The following is an 18,473-nucleotide window of genomic DNA, read 5'->3' on the forward strand; positions in this document are numbered from 1 at the left end:
AGACAAATCAAATATTTTAAAACCATTTCAATGCTACAATTTCAGGAATATAATATACATGAACAAAGCAAAATACTATCAGATTCCCTTTCAACTGTTCTTTTCACCTTGCTTGCCATCGATTACCACCAACGGGTCTGAGCCATCGAAGCGGACACTGCCAATGACAGAAAGCTCGGCATCGGCCCAGTACACGCGCTGGCTGAAGTAATCAATCGCCAACCCTACAGATAAATGACAGGAAGAGTTATGGTACAGAATGTTAAGAAACTTTACATACTTAAACATGGACACAGATATATATAGCTGTGTCCACAATCCAGTAAAAGAGAACAGGTTAATACTGACCAACCAACCAACCAACCAATAAATAAATATCGACATATAAGAAGAGTTTCATTCATCTAGGTGAAGAAACTGTAGAAAGACTGGTTTTAAATAGCTTCAAATTATATATTGGTGTAAACAGAACCCCGCTGTTTAGGTCAATATGGTGCTAAATTGAACTTTTTATGTAATTAAATAACCTTTAAGAAACCCTTGCTTCAATGTGGACATATTCAGCACAAAAGCTTCAGATCCATGTCCTTTTGCTCTTCCTGAAATAAACTCAGCAAAAGTTTGTCCCATATTTCTCTGAGTTTGCATTGCTTGACTCATTATATTTCCTCTTTTGATTAAAGACTCGGATGTTGCATTTTTGTTCCTTTTCTAGAGATGATGGATTCCTAAAGCTGCACTGGAGGCGTAATATTGGCCCCTATAAAGGAGGCCATGGTTAAATGTAGCGGTACTTAGTGTTTCCCTGAGGAACACGCCTGCAGGTTTACCTAGAGGCATTGCATCTAAAACATTCCCTCAAACTCGGAAATGAAAAAGTGCTGTGATGTACCGAAACAGGATGTGAGACCAACACGCTTCTACACAAATGCATTCAGACCTTGACCTCGTCCCTTTAGTAAGAACCAAAACAACAACCTCTCATTTATCACACTCACAGAAAAACAGCTGAGGACTCAAAGGAAGGAGTTAGTGTTGAAATACAGTACATGCTCGTCACAATGAGAATTACAGAAACATACCCGTGGGTCTCCGAAGGTTCTTGTCCAAAAGTACTCTACGCATGGAGCCATCCATCGCACTCTCCTCTATATGTGAGTGGTCACCTATTACGGACCAATACATCATCCTGAAACAGGTAAAATCTTTATTTAATAAATATTTAAAAATATACATATTTTTATTTATTATTTTATTTTTTATAAAAAAAAATATTTAAAAATATATACAGTCAAACCAAAATTTATTTAGACACCTTGAACATTTCATTCATTATTACAGTTTATTCACTATAGTTAAAAAAAAAAAAAAAAAAAAAAAAAAAGGTAATAAAATATGACAAGATCTCAGAGTTAAACTGTGTCAGAAAAAAATCTTAATTATGTCAGATAATATTTAAGCAAAACATGGTCAGGTCAAAGTGTCTGAATAATTTTTGGTTCCAAATTTTTTTTTATCAATTTTACTGGTAGTCCACTGTATAAAGAATTTTTGGGTATAATATGTCACAGTTTACTTTATTTTGCCATCCTCACTTACATAAATGAACTATAGTGACCTGCACCCACTAGTAAAATATATCAAAAATGTCTGAATAATTTTTGGTTTGACTTGTATTAGTATTATTAAAATTTACTACAATATACAACAATATTTATATCCTTGTTTCATACAACTAAGCAACTGTAGAATCCAATGTGCCTTTTGAAACCCTCTGCATATATTTAAAAAATAAATAACCTGCAGAAAATGGAGCCCAAATAGTACTGAAACATGCTCCTACCCTTTGACTGGATTGACAGTAATGGCATAAGGCTCTCCTGCAATGTCGGTTATCAGACGGGTGCAGTTGGGTCCCTTGAGTTGCCCCACATTAATAGAGTATCTAAGCTTGGTCCAGTGAGCTGTGTAATAACTGAACCAGTGCATCCTAGAGTGGTCTGTCCAGTAGATATTTCCAGTCACCCAGTCAGCTGACACATCTCTGGGTCTGCGGAAGTCTGGACACTGCAAAAGTCACCCAGATAACAAGGTGATTCCCATGTGGGCCAAGACATCACAGAATATTTAAGATTATGAGTATGATAAGGTATGTTTAGGAAAAAGTTCTTCATAAATAAACATGGTCAAAATTTCAGAATCTGCTTTTAAAATCGGACAAAGCCATACTACTGTAGGTTTGGACTAAAATAAAATATGATTTTGTTTTGATATTTTATATAACCAAACTTACTAATCACAGGGAAGATCAAAATATAATATATGTCTTGTCTGAAATCTCTGTATTTATAAAACAGTGGTAAAATACATCAATTATGGAGTAGTATTGACTAATTCAATGAAAAGAACATATACCAACATAGAAGCAGACTGTTTGCTGTATGTCTGCAGTCATTATATTAAGGAGATGCAATGTGGAATTACTGTATTAATTAGAAGAACAAAATTAAATTAATAACTAGATGGAAACGAGATTTCCTGAGAAAATTTGTCGTATGCTTCACACAAGACTCATGATACTTACTATGATGCCAACATTTGTTTTAGTTTGACTCCTGTTTAGGATATCTTTGTAAAAAAGTCCACCGGGATTAAACTGAGTAGCCCAGATAAACTTTTGTTGGTGATACAGAGCATCCATCCCAATGATGCGGGCATTTTCCTCGATGCGAGCATGTACTTTGTGTCCATGGCTCTGGTTAAATGGATACACAAAACTTCGGATTTCAGTGTCATTAGCTATGTAGAGCACTCGATCTTCTGGTCCTGCCCGTTGAGTTATTAATATGCAAAAAAAATGAAAAGTGGCTAAATTCCATTTAGGGTTTAAGACAACAGTTTGACAATTACAGATGCAGATAAATCATTCTAACACAGCAATATGCATTTTAATCAATCAATAATCAGTAATTCATACTCAAAACTTTACAGGAAGAAGACAATATATAGTTATATGTACACTATATTGCCAAAAGTTTTGGGACGCCTGCCTTTACATTCACATGAACTTTAATGACATTCCATTCTTAATCCGTAGGGTTTAATATGGAGTTGGCCCACTCTTTGCAGCTATAACGGCTTCAACTCTTCTGGGAAGACTTTCCACAAGGTTTAGGAGTGTGTTTATGGGAATTTTTGACCATTCTTCTAGAAATGCATTTGTGAGGTCAGGCAGTGATGTTGGCGAGAAGGCTTGGCTTGCAGTCTCCGCTCTAATTCATCCCAAAGGTGTTCTGTCGGGTTGAGGTCAGGACTCTGCAGGCCAGTCAAGTTCCTCCACACCAAACTCACTCATCCATGTCTTTATGGACCTTGCTTTGTGCACTGGTGCGCAGTCATGTTGGAACAGGAAGGAGCCATCCCCAAACTGTTCCCACAAAGTTGGGAGCATGAAATTGTCCAAAATGTCTTGGTATGCTGAAGCATTAAGAGTTCCTTTCACTGGAACTAAGGGGCCAAGCCCAACCCCTGAAAAACAACCCCACAGCATAATCCCCCCTCCACCAAACTTTACACTTGGCACAATGCAGTCAGGCAAGTACAGTTCTCCTGGCAACCGCCAAACCCAGACTCGTCCATCGGATTGCCAGACAGAGAAGCGTGATTCGTCACTCCAGAGAACACGTCTCCACTGCTCTAGAGTCCAGTGGCGGCGTGCTTTACACCACTGCATCTGACGCTTTGCATTGCACTTGGTGATGTAAGGCTTGGATGCAGCTGCTTGGCCGTGGAAACCCATTCCATGAAGCTCTCTACACACTGTTCTTGAGCTAATCTGAAGGCCACGTGAAGTTTGGAGGTCTGTAGCTATTGACTGTGCAGAAAGTTGGCGACTTCTGCGCACTGTGCGCCTCAGCATGCGCTGACCCCGCTCTGTGATTTCACATGACCTACAACTTCGTGGCTGAGCTGCTGTTGTTCCCAGTTGCTTCCACTTTGTTATAATACCACTAACAGTTAACCGTGGAATATTTAGTAGTGAGGAAATTTCACGAATGGACTTACTGCACAGGTGGCAACCTATCACGGTACCACGCTTGAATTCACTGAACTCCTGAGAGCGACCCATTCTTTCACAAATGTTTGTAGAAGCAGTCTCCATGCCTAGGTGCTTGATTTTATACACCTGTGGCCATGGAAGTGATAGGAACCACCTGAATTCAATGATTTGGAGGGGTGTCCAAGTACTTTTGGCAATATAGTGTATGACAATATATAGTATAAATGTACCACAGAAATAATACTTATGCTTTGAATGTTTTAAAATGTATATCTAGGCCCTGCATACTGAGTTTGAAAAGATTTTATAAGTGATTCAATGTCTAAATAAAATGTCACAGTGAAGCCAAAGGTCAAGTCAATAGAAAATATAGATCCTTACCTTTTGCTATGCAGCTACCATTCATATCCTTATAATTTTTGTCACATGTACATTTGTATGATCCTTTTGTGTTTGTGCAATAGTGAGAGCAAGCGCCAAAATTAAGGCACTCATTGATTTCTGCAAAAAAAGAAAGAACAAAAGTCAGTTATCGAGGAACAGCGCTTTTTGGAAGACTTCTTTGGCTGTGCAAACTGTGTGATGTTCACCATAAGGATTTTTTATTTATTTTTCTTCCACATGCTGAGTGCTTGGAAATAAAACGTCAGATGTGGTCGGCTCACTGCATCTCATTGATCCTTATTCCCAGCAAAAACACTATATGTGAGTGCACAATCCTTTTACTGGAAATGTTCTTTTAAATGCAAAACATTTTCCATAGGTTAAGCATTTTCAGGAGCTTAAGCTTAACTTTAGCCTCTGGTTTAGTTTTACCACACAGAGAGGAAAACACTGATCCTTGACAAATTTCTGATCCCTGAAAAATCTCAAAAATGTGTGAGAAAACCTCTAAATGATAAAGGGATTGACAGGACAGGATTCACAGCAAAACCTTGGAACCTAAAAGTGTGCAATTTATGCACCACTAGCCAACAAAACTGCCACAGTAATGACTGTTTTCAAACAAGTGTCAAACATTTCCCAGCTAACATGTTTGGGCTAATAGTAGGGTGACCAGACGTCACATTTTTCCCGGGACAGTCCCGTATTTCAGCTCTGTTTTTAGTGTGCCGACTTATTAAGAAAGAAATCATGTTTTGTCCCGTATTTCATCTTTCCTAAAATTTCGTTACAACTGGGTGATCATAGAACGAGTAGTAGTAGTGGTCTGTCACGCAAGAACAGCCCAATCAATTCGTCATAGAACAAAATTACCATCCACTCAGAATTCGTTATCGATTAGTGAAGGCGGGATAGGCGGAATCGCGCTGAATGACACCAGAAGCGCTCTCTCTCGCTCTCTCTTTCTTGCGCGCGATCCCAGTTCTCTCAGACAGCGCGCGATCAGTTCTCTTGCGCCTGAATGGTCAAATGCACACAAAGTTGTCAAAATATCCATCGTGTGTGGTATCTCATGTTAATACAGTCGGTTATGGCTTAAGTGGATGTAAACAGGTGGGTGAAAACAGGTTGGTCTATATTACATCCATGAATTCGGTCTTAAAGGGACAGTAGCCTAAATAAATATTTGTCTGTCATTAATGTTGATAAAACAACAAAAGATGTTAAATAAATGTATATATATATATATATATATGTATATATATATAGTGAAATAAAATGTATCATATCATGGTCATATTGCCCACTCGTCCCGTTTTCCACCATGAGAAATCTGGTCACCCTAGCTAATAGGTCCAAACATGTGGCATTGGTTTAACCCAGTGTCAGGTATTTGATATATCTGCCCCATGGATCGATTTTTAGAAGCCATATTTACATTTTTTTTTTTTCTACAGTGACAGTGAGTAATATTTTTATGTGAAATACATTAATCAATTAAATTAATTGATACATTTAAATAAAAAAATCGATTTATTACAATAAATCCTAAGTCAAATTAATTACATAGACTGTTACCAATACATTTAAACATCATATCATATTTTATGTGATAAAATGCTTAAGTAGGTCTAACACAAAATATTAGGAAATATATCATGTTGATATATCAGATATATCAAAAATAGAGGAATTCATCATTACAGGGATTTTCCAATTTTATTTTCTGGGGCATTCTGAACCCATTAATTTCTGACCCTGGGTCAGCTAATGTTATTAAGCACAGAATCGCTCAAACAAACAGACTGCAATTCTTTTTGGTGCTGCTGATGTCACAGAAATTGCACACTACACCTTTACATTGAAAGTCTAAATCCACATCCCCCCTCAGATAAAGCAGTGAATCATTTTTCTGAACGCTAACAGAATCAGGGAAGATAGTCTGACAGTACCTTCACACTTTCTGCTTCTGAGATTTCTCTGAAAGCCAGGTTTGCAGTGGCAAATTGCATTTGTGTTTGTATGATTGCACACTGCATCCTCTCCACAAGGATTCATCCTCTTTCCACATATGTCTCCATTTGAAGCTGGAATGAGAGAGAGCTTTGAAGTGACATACTTTATACTTGCACCCCACTGTCCCAGTGCATGATGGGATTTTTTTTTGTGTTTTGATGCTTGGTCATTGGCGACAAATAAAATATGTATAAGAAAAAAAAAATAAAAAACTCATCTGGAAGATAAGCCCGAATGATTTTTAAATGACAATTCCAGATGTACAGCATGTGTCCATGTAATCCACTAAGACTGCCTTAAATCTGACAATATTGCTTGTTTTCCGACAGATGTATCTGAGAGATTTGGTAAACACATACAAGCCTTGCAGTCTTGTTCATCTGATCCTCCATCTCCACAGTCATCAAACAGGTCGCACTGTAGCTGTGCGGGTATACATTTACGATTACTACAGGTAAACTCTGCCTTCCCGCACGGCTTGGGCCTAGTTGATACAGTCTCTGTTTTGGGCCCCATAGGAAAGAAGGAAAAAAAACATCCATTTTAATCCAAACTTCAGCTGACACATCTTATTCAGCACCACCCAAAGAGACTTCCATCAAATTTACTTACTAAGATCATCTGAGTGATTAATGAGTACTACTGTATGTATCCGAAAGACCTCAGAAACTGCCAGCAAAACAACAAAAAAAAATCACTAAATTCCAGACTAGGCCCTTTATTTGTTAATTAAAAAAAATGTATGGCTCAAAAGATGGATTTCCCATTGTGCTGGTGAGGATAAAGGCATCATCAGAGACTTGTGAATGAGCCTACCGCATTCATCTTCATCTGAGTTGTCCCCACAGTTATCCACATTGTTACAGATTTGATCAAGCCGTAGACACACTCTGTCATTTCTGCAGCGATATGGCCTTGCTGGAGGACAAGGTAGTTTGGCTATAGAAATGAGAACAAAATGTTACAGCATGTGCCATTTTTCTGCATTGTAATGCTACTGACTATTTTTACTAGTATTTATATTAACATTATATTAACAAATTAAATTAGCAACTTTGGATGGAAACATAGCTACTGACCCATATGTTGCAACCTGGAATCAATACTATCAATGATGTACTTTTGCTCATGTAGTGTATTTAATTGGTAATGCAGTCAGTGACCGCTACATACAGACAGAGTTTAACATCAGAAAACTCAAATGAAAGTTCAGCAGGTGAGAAGCGCTGCCGTGGGTCATACAATTCCACTGTGAGAGTTGAATATCCTACCACACATCTCGGGGTCCTCATCTGAGTTGTCTCCGCAGTCATCCTCACCGTCGCACACCCACACATGCAGCTTACACAGGGTGTTGTTGCAGATGAACTCATCGGGGCGACAGAAGAAAGCATCTGAATAAACAACATTAAACTGGTTTTTAAACTGTAACAAGTGAATATTTTGCAGAAAAACAACCTGAATAAGCACAAACATAAACACTTTGGTCATGTCCAAAACAATTAAATTATTTAATTTATTAGAAAAGATTTTAATCCAATAAAATTTGTAAATGTATTATAAATATGGTAACATTTTAGCTTGAGGACCAATTCTCTCTATTAACTAGATGCTTATTAGCTTATATATTACTAGCATTTTGGCTGTATAGTAGTACGCATAAAGCACATATTAATGCTGTATGACCATATTCTACATCCCTTAATCCTACCCCATACCTAAACTTAACTACTACAACAACTACCTTACTAACTATTAATAAGCAGTAAATTAGAAGTTTATTGAGGCCAAAGTCATAGTTACTAGTGAATATGTGTTCCCCAAGCTAAAGTGTGGCCATAAATATGCACATCTTCATACCATGACCACAGGTTTCCTCATCGCTGTGGTCCACGCAATCAAACACGTCATCGCAGCGCCATCGTTTGGGGATGCAGTGAGCATGGTTTTTGCACAGAAACTCATCTTCTTTGCACTCCTTGACACAGTCCATCTGGTGTGAGCAGAACGAAAGCCTAAAATACTCACTTTCAAGAGGAAGAGTTTGCTGTACTTGTGAAAGTGCAGAAAGTCTCTGTTTCTATGGAGTTGAACATGAGTCTAATATACAAGATGACCAAAAAATACATGTTTCCAATATGGTGCACAATCTGCATGTTTATCTTACAGTTAATTAAAACAATATACCATTATGTTATTAATGGCTTGTATGATGCAAAAAGTCATGAAATATGAGCTTCTGAACTAATGTACAGGTGCTGGTCATATAATTAGAATATCATCAAAAAGTTGATTTATTTCACTAATTCCATTCAAAAAGTGAAACTTGTATATTATATTCATTCATTACACACAGACTGATATATTTCAAATGTTTATTTCTTTTAATTTTAACGATTATAACTGACAACTAAGGAAAATCCCAAATTCAGTATCTCAGAAAATTAGAATATTACTTAAGACCAATACAAAGAAAGGATTTTTAGAAATCTTGGCCAACTGAAAAGTATGAACATGAAAAGTATGAGCATGTACAGCACTCAATACTTAGTTGGGGCTCCTTTTGCCTGAATTACTGCAGCAATGCGGCGTGGCATGGAGTCGATCAGTCTGTGGCACTGCTCAGGTGTTATAAGAGCCCAGGTTGCTCTGATAGTGGCCTTCAGCTCTTCTGCATTGTTGGGTCTGGCATATCGCATCTTCCTCTTCACAATACCCCATAGATTTTCTATGGGGTTAAGGTCAGGCGAGTTTGCTGGCTAATTAAGAACAGGGATACCATGGTCCTTAAACCAGGTACTGGTAGCTTTGGCACTGTGTGCAGGTGCCAAGTCCTGTTGGAAAATGAAATCTGCATCTCCATAAAGTTGGTCAGCAGCAGGAAGCATGAAGTGCTCTAAAACTTCCTGGTATACGGCTGCGTTGACCTTGGACCTCAGAAAACACAGTGGACCAACACCAGCAGATGACATGGCACCCCAAACCATCACTGACTGTGGAAACTTTACACTGGACCTCAAGCAACATGGATTGTGTGCCTCTCCTCTCTTCCTCCAGACTCTGGGACCCTGATTTCCAAAGGAAATGCAAAATTTACTTTCATCAGAGAACATAACTTTGGACCACTCAGCAGCAGTCCAGTCCTTTTTGTCTTTAGCCCAGGCGAGACGCTTCTGACGCTGTCTGTTGTTCAAGAGTGGCTTGACACAAGGAATGCGACAGCTGAAACCCATGTCTTGCATACGTCTGTGCGTAGTGGTTCTTGAAGCACTGACTCCAGCTGCAGTCCACTCTTTGTGAATCTCCCCCACATTTTTTAATGGGTTTTGTTTCACAATCCTCTCCAGGGTGCGGTTATCCCTATTGCTTGTACACTTTTTTTCTACCACATCTTTTCCTTCCCTTCGCCTCTCTATTAATGTGCTTGGACACAGAGCTCTGTGAACAGCCAGCCTCTTTTGCAATGACCTTTTGTGTCTTGCCCTCCTTGTGCAAGGTGTCAATGGTCGTCTTTTGGACAACTGTCAAGTCAGCAGTCTTCCCCATGATTGTGTAGCCTACAGAACTAGACTGAGAGACCATTTAAAGGCCTTTACAGGTGTTTTGAGTTAATTAGCTGATTAGAGTGTGGCACCAGGTGTCTTCAATATTGAACCTTTTCACAATATTCTAATTTTCTGAGATACTGAATTTGGGATTTTCCTTAGTTGTCAGTTATAATCATCAACATTAAAAGAAATAAACATTTGAAATATATCAGTCTGTGTGTAATGAATGAATATAATATACAAGTTTCACTTTTTGAATGGAATTAGTGAAATAAATCAACTTTTTGATGATATTCTAATTATATGACCAGCACCTGTATATTAATATTATAATGTATTAGTGTTATATGTATGCCTTTGGTTTTGCACCTTTGATTACTTATGTGTCTTATTAAACTAATTAATAGTTTCACTGTGGAATGTCACGTCAATTACACTGTCAATGTTTCATCTGTTCTACACTGATGGAAAATCTAGCTGAAATCAGCTTTAGTTGTAGCTATTTTGGGTGATTTATTAAATGAAAGTGCTGAGGTCTGTTTGTGAAACCATCACTGTCAACCTGCTTTTTAATGTTTTCCTTTTCCTTTAATGTATCTGTTTGTGCATGGATATGATCTGCAAAGTTACAAAGCTCGTTGTCTCCCACAAAGTGATTTTTTCTATCTAACAGAGAACACTGATCCAGACCTGCCTAAAACACCTTGATTGAAGTCACCCAAAGGCATACACAAAGAAAGCAGGCGAGGTTTCGGTGAATTGAAATGTTGTTGTCATGTTGCGAACACACTGCGTGTTTGGATGCGAAAGCAAAACTGCTTTTGCTTTCAGAGGTTAATCAGAGGTTAAGATTTATTTATAAAGCTGTTCCTGAGCAGTATAACCCAAAGGTTTGCTTGTATACAGTCATTTTACAGAGGACAGCTTCCTGAACCTTGAAGTACAATGCAGGCTATATACAAAAGACTACTTTCCACTGTGAAACGTTCTGCTCAAGTCGTGCTTGCAAAGTTGGTTTCGATCAATCAGTTTGATCAGCCACATTTTCAGAATCTGATTTGGGCTCGAACTGATCGGCTAAAACTGATGACATTATAATTAACTGTGTGTTTACAAATGCTTTAGAAGCCTTGGAAGCTGAAGCCCGTGATTATGTTAAGGGATGTTACATTTTTGACACGCTTGAGGTATCTGGCCCATCACAATGCACTGGATCAGAGGCTTTGTAGAAATCAGTGTTTCAGATAGATTGAGAATAGAGGAGCTACAATAATGTACAATATGTGAAAAATAATGTTAACCTATTCTATTACACCCAATAGTCAAAATAATGAATGTTTAAAATAGCATTATATGATCCCTTTAATACATGTTCCTGGTTTTATTGTGCACAGTTAATCTGTGCATGTAATTCCAAAAAAAAAAAAAAAAAAAGAAAGAATCTTTGTCATAATCCTTCTGTGAAATTTAATAACTTGCCTTGCTTCTGAATGTACTTTCCTATTCAGCCGAATCCCTCTTGTTTTTCAACCATGATTTGGTGATTTTTTTTTTTTTTTTTGTTTAGCTTGAACTGATTGAGCTGCTTGTCCACTTTAACCTGCTGTGATCTGTTTGTTTGTTTTTCCCCCAGAGAAGTTTTATATTGGATAGTAGTATCTTCCTCAAATGTGTATCCAAAATATCTACTTGTACGTCCCTCTGTTTTTGCTTCACTATTGCACTTGTGCACAGTTTCTGAGAGAGGAGCGTTTTATGTAAGGTGAGAGGGTCTTGCTAGAGGACTGACCTCATCAGAACTGTCCAGACAGTTGTCATGTCCATCACACCTCAGGCTGGCAGACACACAACCTCCACTGGCGCACACATACTCATTTAGAGAGCAGGAGGGAAGCACTGCAAAACAGATTATGGGTAAAAAAAAAAAAAAAAAAAAAAAAAAAAGATACATTCACAACTGACATGTACAGGAAGAGTGGGGTAAGATGTGACAGTGGGCTAAACTGTCTCCCATTGATCCACTTAATCTACCACACTGTGCATAGTTTTTGTCATGTGACCATATTAAGTTGTTTTTATGTTGTTGATACTAAGTAACATGGCTTTAGTGAGCTTTACCTCAAAAATAGAAATACTATTATAAAATGTTGAAAACATTTTTACTAAATTCAAATATTCTGATTAATATGCAGAAAAATAAGATTTTGGAACTGGAATGGGACACTTCACAGTTTAATTCATTTCAAGTTTATTTGTATAGCATTTTCAAAGCAGCTTTACAGAAAATATGCACATAATAAAATATTGAAGCTCCTAAATAAGTTCTTAGGTTAAATTAAAATTTAACCAAGGAGTAAACACACTACAGAGCTGACTAAGTCACTTGTGTTTATTATCCACAAACTTTTGAAAGACAAAAGTGAGCTACAGCATTGGAACTTATCAGACAATGTAATCATAAAACATTTAAATCTGAAATGTTCAATGTTCTCAGTGTTTACATACTGCCTTCCATCCCAGGTTAATGTGCAGAGACAACTATAAGCAAATAATTTGTAGACTTATTCAGACGAAAAGCAGACTTACAAGTATGCTCTGTACAGCTACATTATATGACAATATTGCTCGGTCTGTTTGAGCATCTCAAGCACTGGCTCAACCAATGGTGTGAGTTTGGGGTGGGACTATTTAGGGAAATAATTGTGTTTGCAACTGTTTGGTGATGCTAGTGGTACAGAAATAATACATCTCAGTTGTTAAGACCCCAAGATGTGATAAAGTTACCTGTTCCGAGGCAATTTCTCTCGTCTTCCCCTGTCTTACAGTCTTCCTGACCGTCACACAACCATTTACGTGAGATGCAGAGATTATTGTGGCATTGAAACTGATCCTCTGCACAATGAGTCTCACAATCCTTCTGAAAACAAAGCAAGGACGCAAAAGCCATAAGAGTATAAGGACAAATGCTGTATGAAAACTGAGATTAAACAGCTTTGAAATGAATGGCTAGAAGGGAATGTTTGGGAATACAAGACAACTGCTGTGCAGTCCTCGAATGACATCTAGCATTCACTGACCTCATCTGAATTATCAGCGCAGTCATAGTCACCATCGCAACGGAAGCGTGCTGAGATACAGTCCCCATTGGCACAGGCAAAATCCTTATGATTACAGGTCACCGGCTCTGCAGAGATGAAATCACAATAAGATGCACAGCTACCCTGACTGTGCCCTCACCACCCACACCAAAAACTGAAGTACAACTTAGCAGAGGACAGCAGAGAGGCAGCAAGAGCAAATCAAAACTGCCAAAGTGGCCTTGCACTTAGACATGAATTGGCATTGTACCATCTGTTTCCAAGGTTTTTGCAAGTTTGCCAAGAACCTAAAAGGAGCTATTTGCAGACTAATCAGCAATTAGAACGTATAAAAGGGCTGTTCTCGAAGAGAGTCCACAGGCTGTAATGGCTAGAAAAACATGTTGGGTGGTTAGAAAAAACTGTTAATATAAACTGTTTGAAATTGGTTGTTGATTTAACAACATAAAGTACGAAAACGGGCCATCAAAGCGAAGGCATCTTGAATAATATACATGCTCATTATTTATTCAAACTCATGTTGTTTTAACCCCATATGCATGTATTTCTTAATAGTTATTTTAAAATTAAGAAGAAAAAAAAAATTTTTTTGGTAACACTTTATGTATAATGCATTATTCATAATATACATTATAATGCATTATATCTTTTCATATATAATTGTAACCAAAATAAAAATGCAGATTGCAGATTCCTTGTTACATTTGAAATTGCTTGTTTGTCATGTTTTTTTTTTTTAATGCATTAAAGTTGTGTTCAATAAATAGATAAGTATTCATGAGACCATACAATGCATTATTAGGTGCATTACAAGGCATAATTATTGTATTAAAAAATACTTTTATAATGCATTAAATATAAAGGCTTTAAGTAAAGTGTCACCATAATTTAAACTTCTAATTAAAAAAAAAAAAAAAAAAAAAAAAGTATTCTCCAGACAATATTTTAACAATTTGGTTTAGTAAATTTTGACGATAAAAACAGCCATTTAATTTTGGAAGCAAAAAAATTACAGTGCACAGCATAAATGAGTACACCCCCTCTGAAACTTCTGAAAGTCAGCAATTACTCAATTACTTAGAAGACATGTTAGGGTTCTTTAGAGATATAATGTTCCTGAAAGTCTGCTTAATCAATTACCAAAGAAGCATGTCAAAATTATTCAGGAAAATAAGATTTTCTTATCAAGGTGATAAAATGTTGAGCAAAAATGAGTACATCCTCCTAAAAGTTACTAAATAAAACAAAATAAACATTTTCTGGTGTAAGTTTAAGGCAATGTTTGATCAACAGGTAAGTATGTTGAACTAAAACATTTAAAGATAAGTAATTTCTTGACAATTAAAAGTGTTATATAGCCCACTGAATCATTCTCAGACCTAATGCTGACAACAATGGAACCACTTGTGACAGAACTGTCAGGAGACTTATTTCTTAGCACAAAAGAGGACAGTGGTAGAAGAGGATTACCAAATCATTGTTTTAAGTGTGAAAATATAGCAAAAGTAACACAGAAATTCAAAAACAATGGACTTGTGACAAGGCCCCTGAAATAATCAGACCTTCATTTTAAGCTTTCATTTAGTGATGAGGGATTTTTTTTGCTAGACAAAGAGCAGGAGAAATACCAAGCGAGTGTCTCAGAGCCAGCAAAAGCTATAAAAAGAGTGACTGTTTATCTCTGATGCATGACTGTTTAGAGTAAGATGCAGCCTGCAGAAATTACATGCATGGTTGTTGTTCTCACTGGAACCATTCTGAATGTATTCTTTGGCCATTTCCAAAGCCCATATTTACAAAATATAGATTCTGGGAATCAATACTCTGGTCTCATGAGACCAAATCAATCATTTTGGAACAGCAACCAAATTGTTATGGTGTTGCTAGAGGAGGAGTACAGTGAGAAGTGCCTGGTTCCCACAGTAAAATTCAATGGTAGAAATCTCTTATACAGGGATGTATGAGTGCTGAAGGTGTGAGGGAGTTGTGCTTTATCAATGCTGTCATGAATTCCCACACCACTGTGTAATTTAATACACAAACTTAAAAAAAGAAGATGTTACCCTTTCCTCATTCCCTGCATTGTTGGGCATTTTTTCAACATGACAATGAGGATATGCATTCTCTCAAGGTGAAAAACCTTCTGTGGACATGTATTGCACTCAATCTCAACACTCTTGAGCACCTGTAGGGGACAGATGTGACAATTTGTCATGAACTTGTACACTCCGTGCCAAGAAGGGTCAGAGCAGTATATTCAAAATTATGGAGGGCATACTAAGTGCTAGAATATTATACATTTGTTGAATTAAATCTAGGGTGTACTCATTTCTGCAATTCTTAATTTAAACAAAATTGACTAATTTACTTATTTTATGGCTATTAATGACATATATTTCTCAGTTTTTATTATGTATATGTTTAATACATTTTAGTTTTGCCATCTTTCCATGAATTGTATTAGTGATCATAAAGAAAATACATCTATTGTATTTGTTCAGAGGGGGTGTACTCATTTATGCTGTGCACTGTATATGCTTTTTTAGAGAGCATTCACATACTGTACATCTCATCCACACAACAGTTTCTAGTTACCATGTGCTGTCAAGTTGCATAGGCTGTTTTTGTCCTTTTTGAAGTTTGACAGCCCATGATAACTATAAACAGTAGTTGTATGGAAAGAACATATGGGTTTGAAACATAAGTACAAAAAAAAATAAAATAATAACATGGCATAAAACACTTAAATAGCTGATCTTTCTTTGTGGCAATGTGGGCAAGATAAGAACCAAACAGACAAATGGTAAACAAACAGACAGAAAGCAAGAAATCTTCAAATAGTCTGTGAAACTGGCCTCTGAAGATCCCACACAATGTTTCTTGACAGTTAAAACAATTTAGTACAAACATGAGTGTGGAAAAAGCTTTATTGTGCTCAGAGAGATGAGAGCGACTCACTGCAATGCTCCTCATCGGAGTTGTCTCCACAGTCATTCTGGCTGTCACATCTCCAGTGGTCCGGGATGCAGTTGTTATTCTCACAGCGAAATTCATGAGGTCCACAGGTCTTTTCATCTTTTTCATCAGACACAAACAAACACACAGATGAAAATGGCTTCAAAAGTGCATGAATATTAATGCAGTGCTACCGCATTTCGACACGTAATCATCATTTCCTCAGGGTTCTTGGGCCTGGATCTGACACTAAGTTCAAAACATGCCCACACTCAAGAGGCTAACGCACCATAAGATGAGATACCCGACTGTGGTGCCGATATCTCCCATCCTTGAACAACACTTGACACGTAACATCAAACAGTTTGTCACCTGTGCATAATCTGCGATGAACATTTCTGAAAGAGCTCATTCCACCTTTTTCCAGAGTATGTGTAGTGTTTATGTTATATAACCTAAGAACTTCTTTGAGGTGCTAGAGCCAAGAAGAACTGTTAAAGTCAGCATAACAGACGCTGCGATAGTATTTTCTTCCCTACTGTGAAGTATATCTGAGTGAATGGCTTCTCAAACAAGAAAAAATGTAGGGTGGGACTTGATTGTGTCCATTAGGAATGGATCGTTGGATCAGGGTTGGATCATGGTTGATCTGGTATGAATTAAAAAAAAAAATATATATATATATATATATATATATGAACAATAAATCATTTATAATAAATATCACAATATTCCATAAAAACACACCGGAGGATCCCATCATCAGATCAAAACTTTGGTTACAGTAGATCGAGCTACATGTTTTTTTTTCCCAAGAACACAGGCAAAGAGAAGCCAACTGCAATACTTGCCGATTTTCATTAGTGTGAAATAATAAAGAAGCATCCTAGAATGTCTCCCTTGATAGATTCTTCTGTTTAAATATTCTCTAATGTGGCACAGGCATGTTGCTTTTTACTATAACAATAGAAAGCTTCTAAAGGAATATCTAGAGATACTGGCACCTGCTAATTGTTTGACAGTATAGGAGATGTTTCTTAGTTACAACAACAGTATAATACTTGTCTTTCACAAACACTGATGAATGTCATACTGTAGAAGCCACTGCATATTCATGTAAAGGCAGAATTTACTCATTGATCTTTTAAATCTACATGCATTTCCACTTATTTCTGTATGTTTTTTATTCCCACAGTTACAAAAAGTGAGCTGCTAAGTATCAATAAAGCTACCCTGTTATGTCAATGGTACCATTTGACATCAATTGCCAAGATTAAGATCTATAATTACTTGCAGTCCGATGTAGATAAAGTGTGTCACGTCTGGAAAATCAATGGAGACACCAGAGGAGCCGTCACACCTCAATTACAAAGTGACCCCTCCACTGTTCCACTGATGTGTCACTCATTTGGGGGATTTTTCTCTGAGTTACAGATAATCCATAACAACATCAGATTCTTCAGCCAATGCAATAAAACCAATTTTCTCAATCAAATTCCGACAATGTAATTTTTTCCCCTCTGCAGCAGCCAAGATATTGATTTCATTTCTTTTGTTGGCCAATATGGGAAAGCCATGTTCATCATCCCTGCTGGGATGTGTCACAGTGTTACATATACACCATAAATTGAGGACGATTACCTATAAAACATCTACTTAGAGGTCATATCCACAATGTAAAAAAATTATTATCTACAATGATGTTGGAGTAAAAAAGGAACAACATCAGCGTGCAGTATACATCTTTAACAGTTTGATAGTTAGGCCTCTTGTTGAAGGAATCTTCTGATGAATCGTTAATGAGGTTCAAAAGACTATGGCTCTGACACTTTTATCTTTTTCCCTTAACAAAACCTATTGTTAGGGTATAGGTGCACTTATGATATTAATGAGATACTGTACTGTATGTTTAATGAAATGATTTTACATTCAACAAATAAGATGATATTATTTTATTTCTGTATTCTCAAAAATAATTGCAATTATTTTATTACACTGAAGTAAAAGAATTTTATAGAAAAAAAACAAAAAAACATTTTTAATAACAACAGGCTGCACAGAAATTGACTGACACCATGAATCAAGTTGCACAATGGATTATCAATTCACGTTTGCATCTTAATGTCAGAAAAACTGTCTGAATGTTTTTTACTAAAAGGCCAGATTATGATGTGAAAGCAGATGTATTTGTCCAGGAATAAAAACTTGAGGTAGTACATGAATTTAAATATTTAGGATTATTACTGGATTCTCAACTTGCTTTTAAAAAACATGTGAAGAAAGTGGTAAATGCAGCGAAATTTAATTTAGTGAATTTCAGATTTATTATTATTTTGACTAACGAAGCAGCAGTTTTATTCATGAATTCCATGATTATTCCTCATATCACATATTGCATGACTACCTGGACTC

At 36.9% G+C, this 18,473-nt stretch overlaps 1 protein-coding gene across 10 annotated transcripts in view; it reads right to left on the reverse strand.

Moving 5' to 3' along the window:
• Nucleotides 1-18,473, reverse strand: part of lrp1bb (low density lipoprotein receptor-related protein 1Bb) — a 308,080-nt gene that overhangs the window by 15,962 nt on the left and 273,645 nt on the right. For 5 of the 10 annotated variants that reach the window (XM_051905648.1, XM_051905649.1, XM_051905647.1 and 2 more), the window contains 15 exons: nucleotides 16,065-16,181; nucleotides 13,086-13,192; nucleotides 12,793-12,925; nucleotides 11,798-11,904; nucleotides 8,321-8,453; nucleotides 7,732-7,854; nucleotides 7,277-7,399; nucleotides 7,073-7,129; nucleotides 6,820-6,960; nucleotides 6,397-6,531; nucleotides 4,442-4,561; nucleotides 2,585-2,826; nucleotides 1,844-2,067; nucleotides 1,083-1,189; nucleotides 108-224 (listed from right to left, as the gene is read on the reverse strand). In XM_051905648.1, the coding sequence (XP_051761608.1) occupies nucleotides 108-224; nucleotides 1,083-1,189; nucleotides 1,844-2,067; nucleotides 2,585-2,826; nucleotides 4,442-4,561; nucleotides 6,397-6,531; nucleotides 6,820-6,960; nucleotides 7,073-7,129; nucleotides 7,277-7,399; nucleotides 7,732-7,854; nucleotides 8,321-8,453; nucleotides 11,798-11,904; nucleotides 12,793-12,925; nucleotides 13,086-13,192; nucleotides 16,065-16,181 (1,986 nt within the window). Of the gene's footprint in view, nucleotides 1-107; nucleotides 225-1,082; nucleotides 1,190-1,843; nucleotides 2,068-2,584; nucleotides 2,827-4,441; nucleotides 4,562-6,396; nucleotides 6,532-6,819; nucleotides 6,961-7,072; nucleotides 7,130-7,276; nucleotides 7,400-7,731; nucleotides 7,855-8,320; nucleotides 8,454-11,797; nucleotides 11,905-12,792; nucleotides 12,926-13,085; nucleotides 13,193-16,064; nucleotides 16,182-18,473 lie in introns of those variants that run through there. The other 5 variants (XM_051905650.1, XM_051905645.1, XM_051905644.1 and 2 more) reach the window with 4 other exon arrangements.

Source organism: Ctenopharyngodon idella, chromosome 9 (genome assembly GCF_019924925.1).
Source record: "Ctenopharyngodon idella isolate HZGC_01 chromosome 9, HZGC01, whole genome shotgun sequence".
Classification (NCBI taxonomy): Eukaryota; Metazoa; Chordata; class Actinopteri; order Cypriniformes; family Xenocyprididae; genus Ctenopharyngodon; species Ctenopharyngodon idella.